Below are 14855 nucleotides of genomic sequence, written 5' to 3' on the forward strand. Positions count from 1 at the left end.
GATAAAGCAAAAATAACAAAAAAAAAAAATGAAAAGTAAATGTTTTTGGTATAATGAATTAAATTACAAAGATACAATATACCTATACATATAGTACAATACATTGGTTGATCGAGTTGGCGATTATGTTTAGGTTAACAATTCTAGTCGATTACCAAGGGGAGGAGCCGAGGAAATGCAATGGTTTGATTTAAAAGGTATTCTAATTCTATAGAGTTTGACAAATAAAAAATGATTGGTGTTGTAAACAAACCGAATAAAAAAGAACAAAAGTTTGTTCTTGTTCGTTTGTTTAAGTTAATCGAATAAGCGAATACGAACGATTTTTTTCATGATTTACAAGATTATATTATTCATCCTTGATCGTTTATGTTTGCTACGATGGTAAACAAAAATAAACAAACAAACTTAAAAATACATATATAAACATAAACAAACATATAAGAATACAAACTAGAACTTGATTGTTAATATTTATGATATTGAAGATACTTAACGTTTAGAAGCTCAGTTTTTACTCTTTTACTTTTACCGTTTCTATAAAAACCACTTTAGTTAGATTTTTTTTTTCCATATTCACTATTTTTTTTTTCAAAAAAAACCAACTTAACATGCTATAAGAGGTTTCCAAGTTAAAATAATTCTTTTAATATTTGATTTAACCATCCGATGATTTTTGTTAGATTTAAGCATAACATTTAATAGCCGTTGGGAGCTGAGGAACTTTTCTTTTTAGCAAGGTCCAGGGTTGGTCAGGTCAGACCAACCCGATTCACGAATTTCATGCCGTGATTCTCGTCAGATTCTTCTGGAACACCCAAAAACGTGCTGCTAAGATCATTGGATCTTCTTCTCTCTCCCTCTCTGCGATTTTGCTTATGCTAAATTTAGGTTTCTTACAATTTTTTCGAGTAATCACTTTGCGTTTATTCCTATTCCATAGTTGTTGGAACGATGAATATACTGCATCAAATCCTAAGTGTTTACGTTGAAGCTTACAGCCTTAGATCGATGTAAAAACCTTTAAGGACATGAGCTTCTTCATTTCCGTGCAGTCAACACGAATCGATATCAACTACGAGGTTGGTTTTACTTTACTGTTTCGTCTCTTTAATTTCGTTCAATAACAAGACAGTCAGCTTCTATTATTTTCTTATAATCAGATGATCAGATCTGATAGTAAATGATCGATCTGGTTTATAGACGAAACTTGGTAATCATATTAATAATAATTTGATTTATTATTCACAACTAATTTGTCGGTTTACTTACATGTCTATTGGATATGATATTCAACATTATTTTGATCAAACAATGCATGCGACATTTATATACATGTCGATTTTCTGAAATGAGAACAAAATAAGTTCTCGCGGTTCACTCCAAGTTTTGAGTTTTCGGTTGATCTGAACCGTATAATATTTGCAAACAATCTGTTATAGTCGGTCTATGATGTTAACTTGGAAGTGTCATTGTCTTAGACAATGTAACATCATAATCTTGATTCAGTTATATGTATATATATTTGTGTTTCCTATGGGTGCCACACTCGGGAGGGAAATGAAAAAGCATATAACCACACAAAGTTACATGTATAAGAACAATATATTTTTCATCACCCAACATAATTAATTACATGACCTACTCATTCTTTCAATATCAAACCATACCATACTCCACGTTATTCAGTTAATGGGTACCACTATATATTTATTTTAATGGGTACCACTACATATCTACTTAAATAATGACTAAAGACAAACAAAAATTAAAATCTTATATGGGAAAACGATATATAAAACATACTGAATGAAGTTTTCTGGATCATCGACTCTTTCACAAACAGTAAGTGTATCGTATAACCGTGACACCTTTAACTTTCTTTGGGGCCAACTTGGTCTTGCTGTTGATACCCATCAATACTTTTTTCTTAGCCAAAAAGTTGGTTTTGGAACACACTTGGGTTTATTTATGATGGTTATTGAATACTTTATTGTCGGTTAACCAGGATTTGATACACTTGAGCCATTAATTAAATCGTAACGAAATAGGTTTGATGATTCATAGATGGTCAGAATTCAATCATACAAGAAAGTTCACGACCCACTATTATAAAACGATACCCTAGAAAACTAGATCATGTGCTCGAACAATCTTGGATAAGTACATATCAACCATCATGACACATACAATCAGAGGAACCTTCGAGAGTCATATTAAACAAAAATAATTCAAATTTGAGAAGGAAAAAAAAAAAAAAAAAAGAGTAGCAAGTCATCTTTTTTTCATTAAAATTACATCCCGTTAATCATACGTAACCAAGCATAGAAACTCTAACTCTACAAAATATCTATTGTTTTGTCATTGTAGCGTATTGAAGTTGGAATAGACGCGATGAGTTGTAACTATTATGGAAAAGATATCGCCAAATTAGTCAATTTCCGTGTATAAACATGATTGCATATTCGGTTTATAAAATTACTTCGAGACATTAACTGAAAAAAGGTGGCACGTCAGTTTAAATACAAGAATTTAATACCTAATAAAAAAACAATTTTTTTTTCGAAAAACTGCTACAGAATGGACTATTAATATTGCAATCAGGTTATCCATTTAAGATCTAATCGAGAATTTAGACATGATCTTGGTTTGAAAGAGTTTACAAATTACAATTACGATTATTATTAGAGATCAAAAAAACATCCCACATCACATGGTGCTAAAAATTATATGACGGTCAATTTTATCTGAAATATTTAAAATGCTGATTGGTTCAGATCAATTAAAAATTAGATGTGTTGCTGTTGCAGAATTTTTTTTTTTCTGGAGCGGTGGAATTGTTGTTGGAGTTGATAGAAAAAGAAAAAAATCTAATAATGGAATAATGAAAGTTTATATGTCATGGAGAGATAGTAGATAAGTAGATAGTGTTATTGCTTATTGGGTCATTCATATGTTAGAGGGCCCAATTATTATCTTTATAAAACTCCGTCTCCTTATGAATTTCTTTTTGATATAATCTTGTTGCTGAAAATGGAATGTTTGATTTATACTATGAAAAAACTCATTATTTTTTCTTTTTCAGAAAAACAACATTTTAATAGAAATTTATGAAAATGAAATAGGTTGAATTTGAAGGCGTAATGGTTTACTGGTGCTAACATTACTGGAGTACTATTTACCTTAACTAAAGTTTTGTTTTTGCGCTAGTTTTTTTTTTTAAAACATTACTTCAAGTTTAAACTCTAATTTGAAAATTGTCATCCAATCCAAAGATGATTGTTAAACACTAATAATTGAGGTACACAAATGAATGCACACATTACTACTCATCATGCATGATGGATTAATACGTATAAACAACCTACAATGCAAAGATGAAATACACTTTTATAAATGAATCCTCTCCTTGTTTCCCTTGATCAAATATTTAATATTTAATGTGGATTAATCAAATAGAATCAATTTCATCCCCAGACATCCTCACCTGAGACCTCACTTATGGACATTACCAATAAACGATTAGCAAGAGTCGCTTTGACTTTGACTAAATCAAGAATCAAGACTATGACTACTTATTAGAGAAGAGGCAAATATGGATACCAATTACATGTTAAATCAGAGGACACAAATAAGGGTTAATACCTCAAATTCAAAATGTCAAAGACAAGATTTCCAGATTTTATAATAATAATATAACAGTAAAAAAAAAAAAAAAAAAAAAAGCTAACCACAGAAGTTGAGCTTTTTCATGACTTTGGCATATGCTGCTGGGACTAGGGCTGGTAGTCTACCTCTTCGTTTTGCAATTTTGGACTGCATCAACCAATATCATACATCATACATCATCCATCATGTATGGCATTGGCATAATATATGCATATACCAAGAATTAACAACATTTGATACTTGACATTCAGAATAGCAAGAATTTTTCTGGCTTTTTACTTTTTTACAGTTAATAATTGATGAATATAGTATGATGCACATCATATTTTGTTCACTTCTTTTAATGCAGATGGAATGGATTTTTTGAATTAAAACTGGTGATACTTGTAATGCTTTGCAAATTTTTACCAATCTAACAAATACCTAAAGAGATGCATGCCTTTTATTTATAAATTATAATACTCAATTATTCTAAAATGGTGAATAAAAAGAGAGGATGCTAAAAACATGCCTTTAGATGAGCATTATGTCGTTTGCCTTCCTTCCACCTCCTAATCTGCCCATCTTTCATAGTCCTAAATCGCCCTTTGAAAGACCTGATAAACATAACTTCTCTCTCATTCTCATATGCATATGATGCTGATTCACAAAGTTTTTTTTTAAAGAAATTTGAAGAAAGAATGAAAGGTATATGTACATACGAATAAGACTTCATTTTGATTTTCTTGAGCTTGGAGACTACAGGGGTAAGTGGCTGCCTACTCTTTAACTTCCTCTTCCTTTGCTTCAGAGTAAGATGCCTCACTTGCATCACCTGTATCACAAAGCTACAATGTTATTTATTATCACTACTGTCTACTACCAATTTAGCACTTCAATGTTTCAAAACAAAAACATAACCCCAGTGATTCCATGGTAAATTTCAATTGCATACCAAATTTAAAAATATTGAGTGAGCAAACTTACAGAGAGAGGAAGTGAAGAAGACCGATTGGAGCTTGCTGTAAGTTGTTGTAATGTTGAAGATAGTAGTAGGGAACCAAAATTGGGAGGAGAAATCATAGAATGAGTAATTAGGGATTTGTTGCTGAGATTTGAGGCGGCAGAATGGAAGAGACTGTGGTGGAGGTGGTGGTGGTGGGAGGAAAGAAGCTGTTGAGGAGGTTTAGGAAACGTTGAAGAAGATAATCCTCCGAGCAATCGGAGCTTGGAGCACCATCTCTGCATTCTTTTCTTGGTTGCTCACTTCACGCCCTAGAGATTGATCCAAACGACCCCTTTAGTTATTATCATAACAAACTTTGTAATAAATCTATCATTCTTTATAAAATTTGGAAACATTTTGCATAAAATTAAGTCTGTTTGTTATAATTTTTATGCGTTTATGCTACTACAAATACAATACTCCTCTTCAAAGAATTGAAAAGCATAACATGTGCATTACTAAAAAGTACCATAACATATTAACCTGTCAAACCAACTCATTGTTTCAGAAGCACCATAACAGAACATAAACTCATTGCAATACTGATCAACTATTAGGACTGAAATCTGAATGAAGTGTCTTGTTCCAAACTAGAACAGTGGGTGGTATGAGCTACATCCAGTTACAAACCGACTAAACACTATAAAATCAAAAAGGAAAGTAGATGAAATTCAAAAAATTAGAATTGGAAACAGATGAAATGGAGCAATAGAACATGATTCAAACAATCAGACATCAGGTTTTCAAGTTCAAAGCACATTCGAGAATAGAAAAGGACTGCAGCGATTAATTACAGAGATGGAGAGTATGAGGGCGATGCTAACGTACCGATTTGTTGCTGTTGCTGTTGCTGGGGGTCTCGAATCTCGATCGAGGGATCGCCGATGGAAGTGATTAGAGAGAAAGAGACGATTAGGTTCGATTTCGAGGGCAAGCGAGTCCATTTTCTCAAGAGATCTGTCTGATCCGATTCACAGCCCGTTAGCTCACCATTTCGGGAGGCTAAAAAAAGCCCAACTATTTCACATTCATTTTAAAATTTTACAACACGATTTCTTTGATAAAAGAAAAGATTTTTTTTTTATTTTATTATCTATTAACTTTTTAAAATATCATAATTTGTCAAAAACATAAAATTTCTATTCTTATATTTCAAACAACAAAACACATTTAAACATTTCATGTACACCCTTTTAGTATAAGTGTGTATTTGATATTAATATTTTAATATTACTTTATAATTTTCAAAAAAAAAAAAAAACACTTATAAAAATATGCACAAGTTTATAGACTCCTTGTGACGTTTTAAAGTCCATAGAATACGATCAATGTCCAATGAAAGTTTATAACCACGCATGATCATAAATCTTATTAGTAACGAATAATAAATATATAATGCTAAACAAGTATTAGTGTTGACAAGAAATTGTTAAAATATATATATTATGCCTTCAGCTATTGTTTTTTTAGTAAAATATGCAAGTGGTGTTATAGAAAACATATAACTAGTATAGTAAAATTTTACTTCTTTTGTATCTTTTTTTTTTTTACTTTTAGTTTTATTATTGGTATCTATTCTCTACTTTTATTCATCATTGTGGGCTTATTCATCATTGGTATCTTTGTTTATTTTTTTTACTTTTAGTTTTATTATTGGCATATGTTCTCTGTTTTATCTCTTTTTTTCATTTTCTTTGATTCATCATTGTGGGCTCTTGTTTCATATTTTGGAGGTCATCCATGAAAGAAACACCCATATCCTTGAATAGAGGTATGATTGCCTACATCTTATCTTCCCTTGCCATATTAATATCGGGATTTTCTTTTTGTTGTGTTGTTGTTTTTGTCCAAGTTGACAATACATAGTGAATAAAGAGACAAGTAACTAGACAACAACACCGCTTCCAAGTTCTAACATAGAACCTACCAACAAGGTTATGAATATTTTTTCTTCCGATAGTTAAGGATGCTTCAAAACATAAAACCATTTTTGATATTTGTACCTTTTTGCCCCATTTTTGACAAATTAGTCATTTTCAATCATAATGATGTTTAGCTCCATGTTACTTTACTCCAAACTCACACTAAAAGTGTTTTAAATATGTATAAAGGTTAGTAGGACTTTTTAAACAAATTTCCTTTGGCACTATTTGATGTTTTTCTTATTTATTAGACATCCTATTTTGCTTAATTTTGATTTTTTTGAGTTTTAGGATGTCATTTTAACACCTTACTAATTTCAATATATTTACGAGTCAATACTAATACTTAGATATCAAAGCATTTCCTATTAGGCTCTTTTATGCAACTTTTAGCATTTGACCTAAGGGTGTTGACCGGGTATATATTTTGGGTTTCGGGTAGTTCGGGTCGAGTAGATCGGGTTTTTCCTTAAAATAATAATACCCGATACCCGACATATATTGCAATTCGGGTTTTCGAGTTTTGGGTATTCGGGTTTTAGGTCAGGTCGGGTATTTTCGGGTATAACCAAAAAATACTTAAGTATCACTAATTGGATTTTTATTATGAGAAAATATAATCTAATTTAGTATGAGAAAATATAATCTAATTTAGTATCTTGTAATATAATCTATGAGCAACATTTCCATTCTTTGTAATTAACCCATTATTATACAACTTTCGAACCATATTAAATTAGACTTGTACAATACAAAAAAGAGTATCAACAAAAACTACATGTTCGACTTAATTAGTCAAACATACAACAGAGAGAACAAAGGGTTAAAATCTATATATATATATATATATATATATATATATATATATATATATATATATATATATATATATATATGGAAAAAGTGAATATACCTAACAACCCTATATAAGCTTATATACCTAAACCTTATACTGCGTCATTTTACCCTGCTATCTAATGAAATCACGTCCAATTGATTTTCTACGAATCTAATTATTCTTAATTTTAATTAAGAAAACAACTTCCAAAATTATTTCACAAATACGTGCTTGTTACCGTCGACTGTTGTTGTTTTCTTAATCGACTAGTTCTATTTTCTTAATCTCTTAAACGATTGTTTGTCGTGATTATTAGCAATCGATTGGCTTCTATTGATCACGAATTTTACTTATCAAGTGATTGGTGTTGCTTGTGCGAAACTGGTAATTACGACATCAAACTTATAAATTCTTTATTTTTATTTTGTTTATCTTGAACGTAATATACCTTATTAGGGTTCAGGTATACATTAATGGCTGTTAATGGAATTCATGTTTGATCTTGTAACCGCTAGTTCCATTAATTTCATGTTTTTTATTTACTTCTCACGGGAGGAAGCATATATTGCAATAATGGCGTTAATCAATTGAGTATTTAATCAACGTGTATGCATTATTTTTACTAATATATTTCGATGGCATCTTATATACATTAATGGTGATAATGGAATTCACGATTCATCATCTTGTAACCATTAATTCCATTAATTTTTTGTTTTTACATGTACTCCTCACGTTAGGAAACATAGATTGCATTAATGATGTTAATCAGTTGATTTTTTAATCAACTTGTATGAGGTTAAATTCCTTATCAAATTGGCATTATTCTTGTTTCTGTTTTCTGCCATGAAGCTGTATTTCACCTCGTACTCTGCTATTCTTCTAACATATTTAGGTCGTCAAAAGTTGGGCTAAATTGTGTTAATGAGAATTGTTCAGTTCAAGTTGGTTTTCAATGCCTATTAGGTGTTTGATGGAATGCCTAATAGCTATTTTTGACCAATGGTTGCTCAACAGCCCTACACAGGCAAGGATATTGACTTACCACTTAGCATCTACATCTACATTTAATTTCCTATTGTGAGTTTACAATTCGGATTTGTATACCTAAGTTCTAACCAGAAATTGGCGAATTCTATTGAAATTGTGTCAATTGGTGGTGAGATTGTGGTGTTGTATAAACAGGATGAACAATAACTTAGGCCCTCAGACCCTGCATACGACCAAATACTGGATTTTTTAGTAATTGGTGGCACGCAACACACATGTACCTTTTCTAGAAGCATAATTTCAATATCAACCATCATACCCTGAATAATTAAACTAAATAACAGAGGAATCATATATCAACACTAATTAACCTTAACAAAATCAATGAAATAAATGATGAGCCAGTATTCCCTCATCATTTGTTTTTTTTAATGAATCGATTTCTTATAATATTCAGTGGTATATGAAGCGAGAGTTTACCCTCGCTCATCGCTTCCCTTCTCTCACATTTGATAACTGCCAATTACTTGTTGGTTTTTTTCTTTTTCTTATCCTCTGACCAATGTACAACTGGGACTGCATTCTGTCCATACTATGAGGAAATTTTTTTGTATGATTATTTATTAACCTAATCTCTACGTGAAATGACTCTTTTGTCCATGCATGCATTCAGGTGGGTAGCGGAAGAGGACACCACAATCAACTTCCTAACAATAAGAATGAAGAATATAATGCTAGTTGGGGTCAAAATAGAGAATTAAGTGGAGTGATGATTGATTAAGACCCATACATGTTGGTCTTACTGTGTGCAGAAGAAACAGATGGGCCCATGACCTCTTGTCTAAAAGTTAATATGTTGTATGATGTTCATCGATATTGCACATACATGTATAAAGAGCATATAACTCTTTTTGTAACAAATATTCAATGAAATGGTGAAAATTTTGTTGTTGCATTATTAGTGTTTACATGATGTGGTTTGTTGTTCAAATCCCTCAAGCTTTAGTCTTAAGTGTCCTACTATTTTAACCAAAAATAGCAACCTACTTACATTTTTTGACAAAAATAACAACTTGCTTATATTTTTTTAACATAAAAAGCCAAAATAGCATCCTATTTTTGTTTTTAACCCAATATAACATCCTACTTTCGTTTTAACCCAATATAGCATCCTGCTTTCGTTTTTAACCCATAATAGCATCCTACTTTCGTTTTTAACCCATAATAGCAATCTACTTTCGTTTTTAACCCATCATAGCAATCTATTTTTGTTTTTAACCCATCATAGCAATCTATTTTCATTTTTAACCCATCATAGCAATCAATTTTCGTTTTTGACCAATAATAGCATCCTACTTACGTTTTTAACCCATAATAGCATCCTACTTATGCTTTTAACCCATAATAACTTACTACTTTCATTTTGAACACATAATTGAATCACACTTTCATTATTTACACATAATAGCTATCTACTTACATTTTAAACACAAAATAACATACTACTTTGATTATTAACAGATAGACCATTAACCATCCAAAATTTTCATTCCAAAACAGCATCAAACATTGTTTGGGTCTTAAACAAAAAAAAGGTAACCAAAACAGAATATTATGAAGCATTTATATTTTCCATTTGTCACAGAAACAACGCATCGCATCTCATCAATGTTTCTCTTGCACTGATTCGTCAGCCTGATACATGAAAAAATTAATAAATTGCTAATATACTTATAATACTTGTAAAATTTTCAAAAATTTAATGTAATATTATAAGTACCTTTCTTTTTGAACAACTAGTAGCATAATGGCCCAATCCTTGACAATAAGAGCATGTTCGTTTTTTTGGCGCTTCTAAAAAAGACTTTATTCTACTTGCAGTTTTAGGACGCCCTTTTGTGTTAGTTGGACCAAGAGGATCCCGGATAGATAACTGAGGCATCATATCTACCTGTGAAATTCGCGCACAAGAAACTTGAGATGTATTTTCAATTGTAATAGATTTCTTCCGATTTTCTTGATCATCTAAAAGACTTATCAATATCTTATTGACTTTTTGTATCTCCGAAGGGGAGTCTCTTGCTTGTTCAATTAGTTTCGTGAAATTTGAACGGACACACCATAATGTTAAGGCACTAACGTCATTTCCATTGTTCATTTCTTCAAGACCGATTCTACCATTACCCACCTTATACCTAGCATTAAGAGTCCACCGATGTAAAATATAGCGACTAGGTAGTGTATCAACATGTCTCTTCTTCATCACATATAGGCTATGCTTGCATAAAATCCCATCCGTCTCATACTTAGAACACGAACATGTGACATTGACTTCATTAGAAAAACGAAAGGTCACAGAACGCCAATATGTTTTATCAATTTTTAGTTGCCCCACTCGATATTTGATTTCTTCAGTACTCTTGCTTATAGTCTCGTGAGTTAAATTGCTAGCAGCTTCTGTCAATTCTTTCTTAAACATATCAAAAATCTTTCTAGTATAACACTCGCCTGCTTTTTCTTCGATTGGATGAAGAGAAGAAAGAACCGGTCTCGAGTTCATAGTCTTGAAGTCTTCATCTTCTTCGGCGGCCCTTCGAGACTCAACTGCTTTTTCATATTGCACTACAAATTCATTCAACATAGTCTTTGAGTTAACAAATCCATCAAAAAATGAATTAATACTCTCACTCCGTCCACTTGTAGTCATACCAGCCAAGAAAACATCCTTCAAGAAGGCTTTAGCCCAATGTATTCGTTGGTTATACATATCACTTATCCAACAATTGTTTTCCAATCTATGCTTATCACGTATAACTTCCCACCTGGTTTCAAATTCTTCAATGGTGTCACTATTTACCCATTTTGTATATGATTCCTTAAAATCACTATAACGGGAAACATACGGTTTAATGTGTTCTTGTTCATGCTTCTTAATATGCCATGCACAAAACCGATGTCGAGTGTTTGGAAACACTTTTTTTATTGCATTACCCATAGCTTTGTCTTGATCAGTAATTATTGCCTTCGGATATCTACCAAACATACACTTGAGGAAATGCTCAAATAACCATTCAAAAGTTTCTTCTTTTTCGTTTTCTAGCAACGCTCCACCAAAAAGTATAGATTGCCCATGATGATTAACACCAACAAAAGGAGCAAAAGGCATCTTGAATTTGTTTGTCATATAAGTGACATCAAACACAACAACATCGCTAAATTTAGTATAGGCGTCTCTTGATCTTCCATCAGCCCAAAATATATTTTTAGGAGACCCATCATCACACAAATCCACATAAAAGTATTGGTCATTATCCAAAAAGGCTTTATCTTGGAAATGTTTTATAAGTCCATAGAACTCCTTTCCTCTGTATTATTTTCGTTGCTCAGATAAGACATCAGCACACTGCTTTGAAGTAACATCAGCCACGGTTGAGGTTTTCATTCCATTAATAGCCTTTTTAACATGACAAGGTCTCAATCCTGCTTGACCTAGTTGCACTATAAGAGATTTACATTCCATTGTACGATGGAACTTGCCATGAGATCGATGCTTCATCACCTTCGTTGGTGTCATGCTCAAATCATGATTGTGTGTGTCTTTAAACGAGTCTACAAACCATTTACCATCCTTCATTTTTGAAATTCGAAGTTCGGCTTTACATCCGGTTCTAACATCTCTACGACGCTTTTTCTCGATTCCACTTGAATCATTGTCGTTTAACCGTTTAAAACCTTCTTTATCGCATACATATATCTTCCGATAAGGCTCCTTTGTCGTCTTATGTTTAAATGTGGTATCAATACGTATACCAAATCCATGTAAAAACGCATAATCATTATAAAATATATATGCATCATCAGGTGTATCGAAAACCTTTCCCACTATACTTTCATCATTACCTTTACCTTCATCACATTCTGCCATTCCATTTGCTTCATTATCATCAATAACATGTGTTTTTGTAAGTTGATCAACTTCTTCAATTTCAACCGCCATTCCATTTGCTTCATTATCATCAATAACATGTGTTTTTGTAGGTTGATCAACTTCTTCAATTTCAACCATCATGACCTGTAATTAAGTTAAATATGCAGAGGAATCATATATAAAGACTAATCAACCTGAGCAAAATGGAAATATATTAAATTGGTAAAACTAATGCATACAAGTTGATTAAAAAAATCAACTGATTAACATCATTAATGCAATCTATGTTTCCTAACGTGAGGAGTACATGTAAAAACAAAAAATTAATGGAATTAATGGTTACAAGATGATGAATCGTGAATTCCATTATCACCATTAATGTATATAAGATGCCATCGAAATATATTAGTAAATATAATGCATACACGTTGATTAAATACTCAATTGATTAACGCCATTATTGCAATATATGCTTCCTCCCGTGAGAAGTAAATAAAAAACATGAAATTAATGGAACTAGCGGTTACAAGATCAAACATGAATTCCATTAACAGCCATTAATGTATACCTGAACCCTAATAAGGTATATTACGTTCAAGATAAACAAAATAAAAATAAAGAATTTATAAGTTTGATAAGTAAAATTCGTGATCAATAGAAGCTAATCGATTGCTAATAATCACGACAAACAATCGTTTAAGAGATTAAGAAAATAGAACTAGTCGATTAAGAAAACAGCAACAGTCGACGGTAACAAGCACGTATTTGTGAAATAATTTTGGAAGTTGTTTTCTTAATTAAAATTAAGAATAATTAGATTCGTAGAAAATCAATTGGACGTGATTTCATTAGATATCAGGGTAAAACGACGCAGTATAAGGTTTAGGTATATAAGCTTATATAGGGTTGTTAGGTATATTCACTTTTCCCTATATATATATATATATATATATATATATATATATATATATATATATATATATATATATATATATATATATATATATATATAGTCATGGATCAATAGGTTAATAACATTAGGTGTTTTTTTAATCGGGTATTCGGGTATATCCGAAATTTTTTAAACCTACCCAATACTTGACCTATTTAAATATCAGGTTACCCGATTACCTGAATTTTTGAACCCGATAACCGATCCGACCCGATCTACCCGAATTCAAAACGGATCAGGTCGGATAATCGGGTATCGGGTATTTTCAACGGGCCTAATTTGACCCCTTAAGGTTTATAAAATTACAAACTATTATACATCCTATATTTTCCAGAATGTTACATCATTACAATTTCATTCGTCACTCTTGTGCACATATATGTGCTAAAACAATAATTTTCTAGTTTGATTGTTTTTTTTATCTTTTTTATGTTTAACCGAAATTTCACTTTTTCTCTTGACCCCAAACTTCTTTTTTCTTTCTTTCTTGTTCTAAGATAAAGAATCATAGCAGTTAAGTTTTGGATCATTTTGAAAATAACTATTTTCACTTGCACAACAGCATCTTAATTGTCATTTTATAAATTTTAAGCATTTTTTATAAACTTTAACATTTATCGTTTATAACTCACTGTTCATGTTTTATCAACTCATTCTAAGTTAATTTTATTCAATATATACGAAAATTAAAAATGGCATAAAGTAAATGAAAGTCAACTTCTAAGAGCATTACGAGTTGCAAAACTTTAAACCCTCCTAACTCTCATCTATGAACTCAAAATTAGTTTATTATTTTCTCAAAACTTCTTCTCTGTTCAGAATACATGTTATGCTTGAGAATCAAAATTAGTTTATTATTTTCTCAAAACTTCAACTCTGATTAGGTTGATTTTTTTTATATGTGTTTTTTATTGTCTTGGTTACATCTGAGAACAAAAAAAATATTGTTTTTGGCATTTAAGCTTGAGTTTTATAGCTTCAAACATGAACTATTAGACATAAAATTAGTTATACTTCGTATTTTGTATTTTAAATTTGTTGATCAAAAAAGTAATATGAAATTCAATTCCACTATCCGCACAAAATAACAACAAATTATAAATTTGCCCTTTATAGATATTTTGTTAGCAAGACTTTTTTAATATTTATAAAAATATTTTCATTTATTTATTCTTCATGGTATCTTGTAAATGAAATTTTGTCGCAAGAAGTTACAAAACAAAATCCAAACCATAAATTAAAAATATTTTAAATTAAGTTTCTTCTAATTTGCACCTCGTATGAGATTATCCCGTCAATAATTTTCTTTTCCTATGAGGAAATGCAATGTGTTTGAGACTTTCTGTGGGATGACGAGGCATGGTGGCCGACCAGCAACATCCAGCATCAACGACAGATACGGTATTGTGTGTTCGAACTTTGTTTGATAAAATAGCATTGTGGGACTTTTCCCACATAAATACCTATTTTTCAGTCATTTTTGTTGATCACAGAAATCACATTACACCACAAAACTCTTGCAAATTGGTTTTCTAAAGATGAAGGGAACATAGTGATTTTCGACATATTCA

General features: G+C 31.2%; 1 protein-coding gene and 1 pseudogene across 2 annotated transcripts; both read right to left on the minus strand.

Moving 5' to 3' along the window:
- Positions 1-3575: 3575 nt before the first annotated feature.
- LOC145166174 (Ribosomal protein L35) lies at positions 3576-5614 on the minus strand. 2 transcript variants are annotated; one of them, XM_079085101.1, is made up of 6 exons: positions 5483-5587; positions 5138-5294; positions 4636-4923; positions 4371-4483; positions 4181-4265; positions 3576-3816 (listed from the first exon to the last, which is right to left on the minus strand). In XM_079085101.1, the coding sequence occupies exons 3-6, from the start codon at positions 4894-4896 to the stop codon at positions 3727-3729; spliced, it is 549 nt and encodes a 182-aa protein (XP_078941227.1). In that variant the 5' UTR covers positions 4897-4923; positions 5138-5294; positions 5483-5587; the 3' UTR covers positions 3576-3726. The 2 variants fall into 2 exon arrangements, with proteins under 2 accessions (XP_078941227.1, XP_078941226.1); XM_079085100.1 differs by lacking the exon at positions 5138-5294 and having other exon boundaries at positions 5483-5614.
- Positions 5615-10069: 4455 nt separating this feature from the next.
- On the minus strand, positions 10070-12470 carry LOC145163828 (protein FAR1-RELATED SEQUENCE 9-like; annotated as a pseudogene).
- Positions 12471-14855: the final 2385 nt, after the last annotated feature.

Source organism: Lactuca virosa, chromosome 3, assembly GCF_052849685.1.
Source record: "Lactuca virosa cultivar CGN04683 chromosome 3, Lactuca_virosa_CGN04683_v6, whole genome shotgun sequence".
Lineage (NCBI taxonomy): Eukaryota > Viridiplantae > Streptophyta > Magnoliopsida > Asterales > Asteraceae > Lactuca > Lactuca virosa.